At 37.8% G+C, this 14,738-nt stretch overlaps 1 protein-coding gene across 15 annotated transcripts in view; it reads right to left on the bottom strand.

Moving 5' to 3' along the window:
• SH3KBP1 (SH3 domain containing kinase binding protein 1) overlaps positions 1-14,738 on the bottom strand; it is a 229,699-nt gene that overhangs the window by 18,738 nt on the left and 196,223 nt on the right. For all 15 annotated transcript variants that reach the window (XM_065071807.1, XM_065071817.1, XM_065071781.1 and 12 more), the window contains 4 exons: positions 14,179-14,230; positions 10,273-10,353; positions 7,740-7,902; positions 2,518-2,603 (listed from right to left, as the gene is read on the bottom strand). In XM_065071807.1, the coding sequence (XP_064927879.1) occupies positions 2,518-2,603; positions 7,740-7,902; positions 10,273-10,353; positions 14,179-14,230 (382 nt within the window). The remainder of the gene's footprint in view (positions 1-2,517; positions 2,604-7,739; positions 7,903-10,272; positions 10,354-14,178; positions 14,231-14,738) is intronic.

Here is a 14,738-nt window from a genome sequence, read left to right as displayed (position 1 = left end):
GGGCTAATGGAGGAATAAAGAGGAGCCCAGTAACCAGAATAATCATAGACCTGAGCTGCTGCAAAGGCCATTTAATTTCCATTTTCTTCAAAGGCTAGTTCTAAGCCCCACCTTGTCTGTCAAAGGTCCACTCTAATACGTTGTGTAAATTTGGATTACTGAAAAGACATCAAATGGTAGATTTAATCAGATCCATTTTGACTGGAAGGATGAACCTCAAAGAAGCTGAGGTTGTCCTCCCCACAGAGTACATGGCACAGGGGCAACACCAGTAGCACATATCGCAGTTAAATATTATCTGGGCTCACACTGCCCCATCCATTAGTATTTTGGAATACACTGGACAACTCCACTTGCTCATCCATCATTTTCGATAATAACTCATATAGCCACAAGATTTCTCAAAGCCATTGTTCTCTTTGTAAATAAATAAAAAATGTAACACAGTTATCATAGATCTTTCCAATTACATTGCCCCATAAACTGTCCTGAACTCCAAACCTCTCGTCACAGTAAAAGACATTAAGCCACTGTGAATTGTTTTGGTTTTATTAAGTTTTAATTTATTACTCTACCCTCTCTTAAAAGGCTGTTTATTTAGCAATATTTGACAGAAGCCACCGAAAGCCTCCTGAAAATTTATAGCAGGTATGATCTTTGGGCCCACTCTCATTCCAAAATATTTATTTATTTATTTAGTTATTTATTTTCTCAAGTTGCCTAACAGGCTAGAATGACATGATTTGCCCTTGTGAATGCCACTCTGGTTTGACCCTACCAAGTTATACATATCTAAGTATTCACACTATTTTATCCTTGGGTTCAATAGGTTCCCCTTGTTAGTGGTAACAAGAGGTCACCAGCTAAACCTTTTACAACATGTTGTGTGTGTGGTTTGATTTATGGATTCTGGTTGGCTCCTATTCTGCATTTAAAAAACAAAACAAAACACAAAAAATCCCCAACTAAGTTCTGGAAATGAACAAAAATTATTATAAATTAAATTTCCTTCCTAACATTTTATAGGTTGTTTTAAATACAAAACACCAAACAAAACCCATAGAAAAAATACAAAACACCCTAAGCTTTTAACCTGATAGTGGTTTCAAGGAAACTAGCGCAAGGATTTAAAAAGTTTACTTCTGTCACACCACTACATGCTATTTGGAGTAATAGCTTTCTCTTTCAAGTAAGCAAAGGCTTGCATGCTTTGAAGTAAATTTGTAAATACGGGTTACAAACACTAAATGGTAGAATTTGACTGCATTTCCATAACATTCCTTTATATTAATCTCTACAATAAAAATATTCATGCAATATGTCACAAGCTTCTAGCCTTCCATGTTTATCTCAAATGCAAATTGGGCAAAACCATACTTTTTGCTTCTCCAGAAGAATGTTACTATCATGAACCACAGGAACAGCAGAAGGTTAAAAAAAAACAGACATGGATGCTGAAGAGCTTATAAACCTATGTGAAATCAATTTAGCATTTTATTGTTACACTGCAATCAAAATGCACCTATAACTTAAAGCTCCCCTTTCAAGTCCGAAGAAAAGGCAGGTTTGACTGTTGAAAGTACACTATTCTACAGAAATGTTTTACTAGTAAAGCAGTCTGGGTAGAAACCACCACACCAAAATAACATTTAATACCACCAGCTAAAGGTAGCAATGCTTACACATTCAGGGTACCCTGATTCTGCCTCGTACAAAAACAGGTCTCTGGCAGCACAGCTGCGACTGCGGAGAGCGACGGCAGCAGCTGTCACCAGCTTATTTGTAAGCGGAGGTAGAAGATGGCTGTCACGGCTTGTGCCTGCCGTGCTGGGACAAAGGTGGAAGCACCTTGTTTCCCAGTGCCACTTACCGCAGCACCCTCCCCAGCAAACATCTGTCCTGCACTGCCAACTGGAGATGGAAAGAGGGTGAGAGAAGACAGAGAAATAACCCACCGTTACTCCTTTCCAGGTGATTTCCCAATTAAACTGTTTGTGCTGCAAGAACACCAATTATTATTTTCAAGAGAAGTTTAGACTGCTTTTAACTGCTGTTTGCAGCATGATTTATTCAAATTGGCCTGAATTGGGTCTCTGTTCCTTTGCATCAGAAATTGTGAAGATTACTAACTGCACCAAAATGCCTATCTTTTGCAGCATTAAAAATACGGCAGCATTAATAGAATAATACATCTGTTAAGCAAGCATGACGTATTATTTTTGGCCCTCTTACTGTTTTCAAACTTTTAAGCAGAAATAACAAAAACTCTCCTATTCAAAATAGCTCACCATTTCGTATTTCCTTTTTTATTTTTTTTTTTTTAACAGAGAACCCCAACAAAACTTTTTAAAGTAAAGTAGAAATGATCCTTTAATCCTACAGTTAAAATTTGGTATATATGCACTCACATTAATTGCCAAATCCTCAATCTGCCTTTGGGATCATAACAAAGCCACTAAAAAGCAGAAATTTCCAGCATAAATTTCTTAAGCAAACAATAAGAGCACTATAACTTACCGATGTCATTGCTTCTTTCAGAGGAGTCTTTCTCTAGAGTGCCGGATACTGTACTGCCCACTAATTCCACTTTTGGACTATCACTCCTGCATTTGGATCAAGAAGAGGAGATACTTTATTGGAGTTTTTGTGTGGATTAGAGTAAATGGATAACTAACTTACAATTAAAAATGAGAGAGTGGAATATTCTTCCTTTGTAGCACTAGAGAGTAATAGCAATGTGTCTGTCAGAGAGAGCAATCTCCAGTAAGAAGACATGCTGTATGGATTAACCTTATCTCATTTCTCCTTAACACCTGTCAAAAAAGCCTATTTTAGACACTGTAGCGTCCTGAATAATTCTTCAGATATTCACAGCATCTCAACATGACGGAAACCTAAGGGCAAAGGGACATTCTTCAACATCTTATTAATTACTTTTTCTAATTAATTGGCTTGTATAAACTATAGTGATGGATGATGTAAAATACTGCAGAAAGGGAGAGAACCTCAAGTTAACATCACGTATTTCAGTGGTTCCTAGTATTCACTCATAAATGCAGCTCCTCCACCGCATTTTTGCATGTTGCCTATGAGATTAGACTACAAATATTGTTTCCACAGGTCCAAAGAACCACGATAACCTAGTCTGTCTGAGACATACCTGGAACAGGCAGGTGTCAAGTGTTGTGATACTTTAAACAGAGAAACTATTTTTAAATCAAACAAGAGATCAAATATAAGCAACATGATTATTCTTTCATTGTAGTATTTTCAATCCCACAACTACTTAAGTTTATTAAAATAATCTGATTATTGAAACAATCAATTTAAAAAGGGCCAGTGGTAGGCCAGTAGCTTGGCATTGCACAGGTTACACAGACAAATCCCTGGGACATTTACTGTGATAACAATTGTCCAATTAATGCAAAAAATTGTATTTACCATCATTATCAGGTCACCTAACAAAGGCCATAGTTTTTCCACAACGACTATTCTCAGCATAGTGCTGCAACAGTTATCATGTACGTAAGGTACCCAAATTATGGGTAAAACTATAGATCTGTCCCTGAAACAACCCACACAGATGTGCATTTCTATGAACAATAATAATTAGCCATTGACACTAAAATATATAGCAAGCTCCTGAATCTTGATTTTTTCATTTGTCTCTGCCTTTGATGCCATAAGCTGATGACAGATGGCCTGAAGCTCAACTCATGGCAGCAGTTTATGAGCAAAACACAAAGTGGCTGGAAACCCTATTTTGGACTTCAAGAAGGCTGTGACAGAGAGCCTGAAAAGATGTGTTAAAAAAGGAAGGAAGTCACAGATTAAGTTAACATATATCCAGCTAAACACTGTGGTAGGATAAGTATTCTATGAACTAAAAAAGATAGAGACCAGTTTACGACCTGAAAAACAAAACAGTCCTACACAGCTATCAATATGGCAGGTAGTCTGCACCAGGAAGGCAACAGAATAAATTTAGCACGTTCACAGAAAGATGTATCAATTGGTGAGATGATGAACAAGGGTATTCTCCAAGCGATCTACCTGATCACTTAGTTTTCTTATCTTTTGGTCTCTGACTTTTTTTTGTTTTAATTGCTTATATATTTGTAAATCTATAAGAAGCACCATAGCTTCTTGGCTGACAGGGCAATGAGCATCTGGCTGTGTACTCTGTTTTGCACACATATATTGCCCTGCAAACTGAGAGGATCACGTGAGTTGGAAGCGCTCTAGGAAATGTGTGAGCACAGTTTTGGAGGAGATTCTTCAAGTGGTGTGATTTAGGGCCGAAAGTCACAACATCTACCATTTGACTACAAAAGATACCAAGATATATGACAACAACCCCACGAAAAAAACCCAACTCTGTTGTGAAATGCCAATCTGCATCCATATTGTTGTGAAAGGAGTGGAACCATCCCTTCTTGGTTACAACATCTCCCTCCCTCTGCTCGTGTCCAAGCAGACAGGCCGTCAGTTTGATCAGACAGATGATCAGCCTGAGAGAAGCTCCCCACTAACAGAAATCCCACTGCAAACTGATTAATAGCCATCTGGAGCAACTCCCTGACCCATATGGCTGAACGGCTGCACAAATGCTGGTGCTAACAGAAGGAAGGCTGCAGGAATGGGCTGCCAGGAGAGGGAACCTGTCCCTATTAGCAGGAGCATGGATGTAGATTGGTTCAGAATAGCTGTAAAAATGTGCTTTCTGTAGGTCTTGATGGCTTGCCTACTCCAGAGAACTGAGTCATCTATAAGTTGTATAATCACAGGTATGTTTAAATAAGCTGTGAAGCCTTTGGAGCAAATTGACAACTATTCTCCATACCACATGTTTTTTTCTTTCCCATTGCCCTTGAAGTTCTAACCTGCCTCCAATGAATAAGGATTCTACTTAAATGGAAAGACAATAATCACCATAAAAAGACAGTGAGATGCGTGAGATGCAAGCCACTCAGTCAGAACAGAAAAAAAAGCCTCTTCTGCTCAGCAGCAGCCACAGAAATATCATGACACTCACTTTATACCTACAGCAATTTCCCCCTCCTAGGGTCATGTACTGGTTTTGGCTGGAATAGAGTTAATTTACTTCATAGCAGCCCACATGGTGCTATGTTTTGGATTTGTACTGAAAACTGTATTGATAATACAAGGATGTTTTCCTTATTGCTGAGTGGTTCTCACAGAGTCTTTTCTGCTTCTCACACCATGCCCCAAGAGAGGAGGCTGGGGGTGCACAAGAAACTGGAGGGGAGACAGCTGGGACAGCTGACCCCAACTGACCAAAGGGATATTGTATACCAGATAGCATCGTGCCTCAGCATAAAGCTGGGGAAAGAAGGAGGAAGGGGGAGATGTTCAAAGTGATGGTGTTTGTCTTCCCAAGTCACCGTGACACGTGATGGAGCCTGGCTTTCCTGGAGATGGCTGAACACCTGTCTGCCCATGGGAAGTGGTGAATGAACCCATAGTTTTGCTTTGCTTGTGTATGCAGCTTTTGCTTTATCTGTTTAACTGTCTTTATCTCAACCCATGAGTTTTCTCACATTTGCCCTTCCAATTCTCACCCCCATCCCACTGCGGGGAGCGAGCGAGTGGCTGTTTGGGGCTGAGCTGCCCACCAGGGTTAAACCACAACACGTCAGCAAAAATTCTGCCGGTTCGATTTTTATTCTAATTGTCTTAGGTTCTTCAGATGTGGGAAATGGATACCAGCATGTCTTAAACGTATTGACTATCTTATTAAACTGAACTGATTTAAAACCAAACAACTTTATTCAAGTGACTGCTTCAATTTCAAGTTTCACATTTCTTAATTATTCAAGTAATTAAAAGTCTATTCCATGGATTACTTCATTATATGAACTTTCTGCCCTCTTCCTATTAAACATCCTTACAAGTTAGAACTTACCAGGAAGAAACGCTATATGAGACAAATCCATTAATTTGAATTAGCTGCTAAAGAAATTCATAGGGAAACTGCTGGCATTATGATCATCAACACACATCATCATCACCCTACAAATCACTTTTCTTTCTGTGTTTTGATCTAGCTACTGTTACAACTAAAATTCTTTCAAATATAATGCTATTAGATAAAAATAATGAAGCTTTTTTTTCTTTTGTGCTAGACAGCACAGTTTGGACAATTAAGGATGTGAAAGAGTTACTGTTTAGATCTCCTTTTTCACTTTGTTAAGAAGAAAACTGAAATACCTTTAAAATGCATAGTTTATTTATACAATTTTGTACTCAGAGAAAAGGAGAACAGACGAGCAATAAAGCACTGTTCCACAACATTAATGTTTAAAATATTTATAATATGTTTAAAATATTCCAGGCAAAGGATACAGCAAAAGAATAGCTACCCCACTGCATGCCCAGCCAGTGAACTGAATGCTAGGGTATGCACTGGTCTTGCCAAAAAGACATCACCTAGCTAAATCTAAAGGTAATAGCAAATATTTGGTTTTCCAAGCATGCGCAAGTGACCAGCAGGTGTGGACTCTATTTTGGAACAACTGGGCAAGAATGTTCAAAGCCAAGAAGTCCAAAGGAAACTGTGGCAGTGGCACCTGGATAGAAGGGTAAGCTCGCAGAGATGCGCAGCCAAAGCACTTAAGGAAGATGAAAGTGGCAGCACAAGGCAGTAACTGTTTGTTGGGGTTTTTTTAACTAATTTTATGTGTCTTCGATTTCATACTGAGAGCATTTGTGTAATGAACCATACGTGGATGAATGAGAAGAATCAATGTCTAGGATTTCTATTTTATTCCACTCTACCCTATACTCCGTTCTCGTATTTAGTTCACCATTAGTATACTTGAACATCAGTAGTTCAATGGCAGCTAATTTTTGTAACAGTAGAATAGCAAAAATATTTCTATGCCTATATTCTTGTACTTCTGCAAGACGTGCAGCTTGCCCATTTTAGGCAACTGCTTTTTTTCTGGTTCTCATCTATATACTATGCATAAAGGAAGTCTACAGTGCACAACCCAAATGCTGATGATCAAGGTAGCCACCTAGACTTGATTAGGACTACAGCTGAGGCCTTTAATTTCTGCAACCTATGCTTTTCCAAGCTCTAGCAGATATTAAATGGAGCTGCGTTGGCAAGTCAAATTTCTCAGTGCTCCTCAAAGGCTGTAACTACCTCTGACAAAGAGCATCATGTAACTACAGAGTAACAACCAACATTACAGCATAAATACTTGACATCAGTATTCTGTAGTGGCACCAGCTTAAAGAACATTCTGTGAGGACTAAAAATAGATCTAAAATGATCAAAGAAAACAGACTGAAACAGACTGACAGTATTTGAAAGTAGATTGTCTAATGCTGTTCTTCAGTACGATCCAAGCTTTTGCACTGACTTAGTGCCCTGGCTAAATTGGAATAATCTGAAGTAAACTAAGAAAATCAACAACAGCACAACATACTGATGCAGATATTTCCCACATATTCTGCCGGGGAAATGATGCTGCAGTAACAGTGTGTTCATCAGTAGAAATGAACATGTCATGAACAGTCTAAGAATGTTATTCTTGAGAAGATAGTTATGATCCACTCAGATGACTAACAGGATTTCATTTTTTTCCTTTTTTTTTCTTTAAATAGAGTTTGCTGTGAAATAAATTGTGACATTAACTGTAAAATCCAAACTATTTAAATGTCTGTTTTTTCCACTAATCCCAAAAGCACATCGCAGAGGAAAACAATACCTTGTATGAGTCACAGGCACAACTGGTCTTTCTGGTCGTCTTGGGGGCAAGGTACCAGGTCTATTCACAAAGTTTGCTTTGGGTGGCCGAGGTTTCTTCGGAGGTATAGCAGGAACTGAAGGCTTCTGCAAGTCTAACTGTTTTTGCTCTCTCTCTGATCTTTCTTTAAATCAATTATTTCCAGAAAAAAAGAAAAAAAAATAACATGGAATTTAGTAAGTGGAATTCATTTGCACTCCCAAATCTACAATTAAACAAGAAACCTTCAACTGTAGATACACTGTATACAAAGAAAAAACTTATCTCCTTTCCACTTCTGTCTTAAATCATTCTTTATTTGAAAGAACAAGTTTAACACAAATCAGTTGTTTGCCCTGTAAACGTCTGTGCAGTATCTGAATGGGAATGCTATTTTTTATTTTAGTAACTTACTGGTTTCTGATATGAATGGCAAAAAATTACATACCATATGGAACCATTTTCCATGAGCACAGCTTGTATCAAATTCTAATATGGAACAATATTAAGTTAGAAGGTCACAGATAATTACACTGGATTTTCTTAACCTCTCTTGAACAAAGAGAGAAATACCATTTCTGGGGGGAAAAAAAAGTTTGTTTCAAGTAAACTACAGTGAAATGAAAATATAAGCATTAAGCAGGATGGAAACACCTTAGGAAAATCAGATGTTTTGTTTAGGTTTTTAAACACAGACTTATATGCTGAATTTTTCATCTTGCCAATGAAAAAACAGATCATTTGCAGAACTGATTATGCATAGTTAAGAAGTGTCACCATACTAATACTGAATGCCAAACATGCAATGCCTGTGAGCATGTAAAGTACAACACACATAAATAACTCCTGTAAATAATATGCTCTAAATTCATAACACAAACCAAACATATAAACACATTTGCCACACCATACGAAACCCAATTCTTCTTAAAGAAAGGACAAAACTCTCAAAGGGACCAAAGTTTTGCTCTCTGTATCTTACTATGTCAACAACCCACTTCCCTTGACAACACTGTTTCTGCTATGTCATGAATATTACACCTGTATACACCTAAGAGGTACTGGGGATGTTACAGGGTATTGCTTAATGGGTTCTAGGTTTCAGTCTGAAAGGATCGTGGAATAAAACACCAGAAACACAATCCACATTAGATTTGGAATAGCTCAGTAAGTGACTGTTGCTCACAGGCATACACCATTTTTCAGTATGCTTTCAGTTGCTGCAATCATTGGGTCCTGTGTAACATTGAAGCTTTTCCAGCATATTATGTAATTTTACACACTTACTCCTACAACACTTTATAGTGCGTCAGTGTCCAAGAATCGAAACTATGTATGACGGACAGGCCAGGCAGTGTAGCAACACACAGGGTAAAGAATGTTCCTGTGCCACCCTTGCTGCTGCACCACACCAAACAATTCCTGCCACTCCCCAGTACTGCAGAAATGTAGGTGTGACTCCTGCTGCCCTTTTTCAACATTGAGAAAAGTTATAGATAGATAGATATTTAAACTTCCTCCAGCATTTTGACCGTTGGCTTTGTAAGTTCAAAAATGGAAGGCAAAGGGTTTTATTGCTAAGATAACCAAGAGAAGTAACACACATAAGCAAAAGTAAACATACATAGATCAAAGTGCTAAAACACCTGTCAAATCATTAAGACATATATCCAAAACCAGATCTTGGTGCAAAGTCTGCACTTTTTGGCACTAAATTATAACTGAATATTATACATTTAGTCATGTGCACACATGTGCCTCTTAAAAGAGTGCAAGTTCAAACACTTAGAAGTTAAGAAATCCTATAAACAAACTTCTCTGTACTATCTAATAGTCCACTTAAATGTATGAAGCTTGAAACCATCTTCCGTTAGAGAATCAGTATAACTATTTTCCCCAAACTATTCAGAATGCCATCAAACCATTAAAAATTTCATTTGCTTGTCACTGCTCTGCATGGTACTGTGTCCCATTTCTTGCAATGTTCACACCTGGCTTTGAAGACAGAATTTTTTCATTTCTTCACAGGCTTGCCTATGACTTCTCTGACTACAACAATGGGGTGATTCATAAGTATTCATGACTGTATCTTCACAAAACCCCTCTGTGATGCAGGAAAACCACCAACCCTGCTTTTAACTAGAGAACTAAGGCATATAGATGTTAAGAAAAAAGTATGCACTCATCTGGGGTAGCTTCCTTGATCAAGGACCTGGGTTTTATTGAGCACAGAGCTTTTAGATGGCATTTTATGTAATGAGAGCATATCTCCCTTTGACTTCGGTTGAGGCTACAAGTACTTAACAGGTCTGGATTAGTCCAATGAATATCCTGAATTTAGCCCAGAAGTAACAATGAGATCCTTTCCAAAATACATATAATCACAGATCTGTTAGAGTGGGAAATAAGCATCCAGACAACACACTTAATGAAACAGACTGGGAAATGAGGGTGTGCATTGGTTTCATTTCCCGTGTCTCTCAGCAGAGAGCAAGAAGGAAAGCACATTTCATACCTTTGTCTTCTGTTCGATTAGGAAGACATTCTGGCCTTTCAGGAGGTACCTTTTTGATTTCATGCTTTCGATCTGTGGTACCTGGCAAAGAAAGGAAAATTTGGAATCCTGAACAAGCCAACAAGCCAGCATAAAAGGGCACACTAGACTTAATTTTGTAATTCCTTAGGTTTTTTACATTCTCCTACTTTGAAAATATCTTGCTAAAACTGAACATAAATTTAGTCTCAAGTATTTGCTTACACCATAATGACAAAAAAAGCAACTGGAGGTTTATGTTTTCACAGTCCAGTTCACACTTTCCAAACTGTGCACCTCAAAAGAATGTGCACTTTCAGACCAGTAACTATGGATTTTAAAATGTGGACAGATATTTAAACTTTGTAGCTCTTTAACATCATAGACATACTTAACAGAAGAGCAGTTCAACAGTGTGGAGAATCATTAGGAATAAATCAACTAATTGGGCATATCTGCCAAGAGAATACTTAAAATAGATTAACATACAGGGCTTATTTTACATTAAGTAAACCTCTCTTTTTCACCTCTAGTACTAGCTGTTCACTTCCACATGTTAGAAATATGATAATAGTAGTACTGACAGTATTCTGCATGACTATTTTAATTGACAGCTTTTGGCCTGGAGGTGTAAGCCTCTGCTGCCTTCTGCCTCTGTACTAGAAACCTTGACATACTGACTTCTATTCCTCTAAGGAATATGGGAACTTGTGGCACCAGCAACGGGAAGATTTTGCAAAAATTTCCTGGCACATGCAAGATGCAATCTTCTGGTGCACATACTATAAGAAATACTTCACTGGATATTGGCTGTGCTGTATTGGCTAACTACTAGGTGCTAATGCCATTTCAACTCAGTAACGTTCAAAGGCACTTCAGGCAACACTATTAGTATTTCAATAAAAATTACAGTAGATGACATCCAAGAATAGCAGAGGAGGCAGGGCAGGGAACACAAGGCAATTTTTTGCTTCAATCTATTCTATTATATGCAGTTCTGAAGTACATTTACATTTTCTGAATGTGCTGTTGCAACTCTTCTGCAGCTGGTTCCTAGAAACGAGTGCTCATCAGAGGTGATCACCAGCCATTGTTTCTTTATGTAACTGTGCTGCTGCACAGGCAACACTTGTATCCCTTATGTCAACAAATAATACTGAATTGTCATTTTACGGTTAGACTCAATGCTGTTAAGGATCTTTTCAAAACTACGCGATTCTATGAGCCTATGAAAAACACTTTACTCCTGAGAGGAGAAACTGTTACTAGAAACCAATTAAAGCCTTTATTATAGAATAGTTCAATTAAAGCCTTTATTATAGAATAGTTTGGGTCGGAAGGAACCTTTAAAGGTCATCTAGTCCACCCCTCATGCGATGAGCAGGGACATCTTCAACTAGATCAGTTTGCTCAGAACCCCAGTTATGCAAAGCACGAGTCAACATATTGATAATCTTGCACATACTAATGTGTTCAAGAAAAAAAAAAAAAAGAGACACGCATCTATAGACCTAGTAACAGAAAGATTAACAGTCATCATTAACACACAGAGGGACACTCTCAGGCCACATCTAAAACAATGAGTCTACAAAAAACTGAGGAGCTCCCAGACTCAGGTGTGCTCCCTACTGGAGTTGTGACCCTCAAATTAATCAGTACCTGCAAGGAAGCTCTGGTGAACTCCATACCAGCTGCCAGAGGGACGCAACAGAGTATTCCCACCCTCCAGTCTAGATGGAGCTGTTTTGCTTATTCCAGCTACCTGGGGAAATGCCTACTGCTTTTCAATGACCATGTAAGGGACTCGGGCTCCTAACTTTTGGTTTGCTGCTTGTACTACAACAACCAATTCTAATTCTCTGCTATTATTTTATACTCTGCGTCAGAAGATACTGATATTTAATTATTTAGGCTGCAACTGTCAATTCTCAATTTATTCATCACACTATGACTACTTAAATATGGAGAAACATTATTGGAAATTGTTACCAGCTACCAACAGTAAGGCCTGATATGGGGATGTGGTAAAATACAGTGTTATCTTGGTAAAGTGACAATTTGATGAAGTAGAGGATGTCAGGATGGTAACACGCATAGGATGATTTTTCACTTTTAAATACATATCAGAAGAAACTCTTGTGCATAATTAGTCAGGACTTGTCAAGGACTGAGTATGAAAACAAAGAACAGCAACAGCCTTGGCTTTGCCATAGAATTAGATGGCCTTAATCAAATTGTCTGCAACCTCTATGCGTCCATTTTTCCTTCTGAAAATGGGCACATTATCCTGCTATGGTGACAGAGCTAATGCATTGGATGAAAACAGACACAAACATATTAAACGCATTATTGTCTAATTATGGGAGTATAAACTGAGAGAAACATAACGTTTTATGGAGCTTCTCCAAAATGTGTCAGTTGTCACCAAGACGTATTCAATATGGAACCACCACTAGATGGCAAAGCTGTACTGCTCTCTCTCGGCACTGATACTCACTGCTCTTAAAATAAAATCTATGTTTTTAGGAGTCTCAAGACAGAGTGAAGAATAAACCATAGGTATTAATAAGCAAACCAAATATTCATAGTCATGATTCTTTAGTCAAAGAACTGCTTGACAAATTCAAACTAGTTAAATTATAGCCTATTGATTCACAGTAAATTGTACACTGGTGTAACTTGTTCTTCTGTTAATAGATCAAGACTGTAGGAGAGAGAAATTTAGTTTTTAAAGCACTGAAAGCTGTAACAGACCAGGGTGACAAGAAAAATAATCTAACTAGATTGGATGGGTTTGTTGTTGGTCTTTTTCTGTGCGTGTGTTTTAATGTGCACCAGCAGTGGGGGAAGTGGTAGTGCGGCTGCAGAATTTTAACAAACCCACTGGAGTTAAGGGATTAAAAAATTCCAGCCATAGTTATGTTTCCACCGTAACTGCAATACAAATGAAAACTCCGAGAGCATCCCATGCCTTGAGACTCGTGATTTTACATGAATGCAACAGGAATTTGGTTTCTGAGGTCAGAACTGCCAAGCACACAGATACTTTAACTGTTTTGAAGTTTCACAGAAAAAATAAATCATGCAGGTACTTTTGAAAACTTGTATTATGAAGTCATTTTAAAACTACAAATAAAAGTAGTTTCAGCTCTCAGTATTTATACACATTTCAGTCTAACATATTCCAAAACCAGCTTTGCTAGCACTTATCCATTTGGAAAACATAATCAGTCCCTTAAAACATTTGCAAGACCATTACCTATATAACTAGATTCAGGATAACTCCTTTAAGTTTTATACTTATGACTATAAAGTATTGAATCTAACTATGGACTAGGACCTAGAGACAGACAAACAGCTCCAGTGTTCACACAGATCTGCAAGATTTCGATTGTGACTCAGATGGGGCCATTTTATTTCAGCCAAGTTCTCTGACACTATCTTACAGATATGCAAAAAAGCTCTTTATCTCTAGAATAAAACAGTTCTGTAGCTGTACAGTGAATGTAGTTTCCTCCTGCAGGTATTACTAGAGTCCGACATCTATGTCCATACTGCAAAGACATGTGCACAGTCAACTTTAGTCAAGGAACTGGAGAACTTTTTAAACCTGAAGTATCATGCTCGCTCCAAATTAACATGGTTAAGGGGCGAAATACATTGTTTTTAAATGGTGAAGATGGTTGCCTGCAAGACCTTTAAAAGGCACATCGGAGTCTTTCAGGGTTATTGTCTTTGTACAATTTGATTCTATTTAATTAGTTGCTGTCTAGACACCTCCTGCTTATCAATTTTGATACAGAGAAATTCTATATAAATTTGAATACACTTAATTTAGACTGAGATGTGCTCACTGACATGTGCTGTGCAAAATCAGCTGTACCTTACCTGATCCTTGTTTGATGACAGGAGCTGATGGAGGTGGTGGTTTCTTCGGTCTCTAAAATTTAGTAACAAAAGTAAATAAACTGCTTCAAAATGCCTGTAAATCTCATTCATACAAAGGTTGGAGTTAATACATTGCTTAACATCAGTAATCACAAGACTTTAGACCACAGATCTGTCTCATATTTCCCCTGAAATAACTTAATTAAATTGAATTTGAAGAGAGAAAATAGCATTGACAAACAAAATGACATTTTTCTTCTTTTGCAATTGAAATGTCTTGCTGACAGGAAAAGAATTCCAGTTTACGTGCCTTAAGGTTAGAGAAATACATGACCTTTGGTTTACTGAAGAAACCTATTTATTTAAAATTTAATCTGGTAAATATTCCAAGACCTTTTGGAAACAAACAAACACACAAAAAAATCTAGATATGGCAAAACCTGAAGCATGTTTTTTTCAGGGTCATAAATGGGGCAAAAATGCAGAACACAGTAAATGCTGCAAAGGTTAAATTTTATTCACTTACTATGATACATTTACAGCTCCAGTTCTAAAAGGCA

The sequence above is a fragment of the Columba livia genome, chromosome 1, assembly GCF_036013475.1.
Source record: "Columba livia isolate bColLiv1 breed racing homer chromosome 1, bColLiv1.pat.W.v2, whole genome shotgun sequence".
NCBI lineage: Eukaryota > Metazoa > Chordata > Aves > Columbiformes > Columbidae > Columba > Columba livia.
The sequence above is the reverse complement of the archived record's forward strand: the minus strand, read 5'-3'. Positions and strand labels throughout refer to the sequence as shown.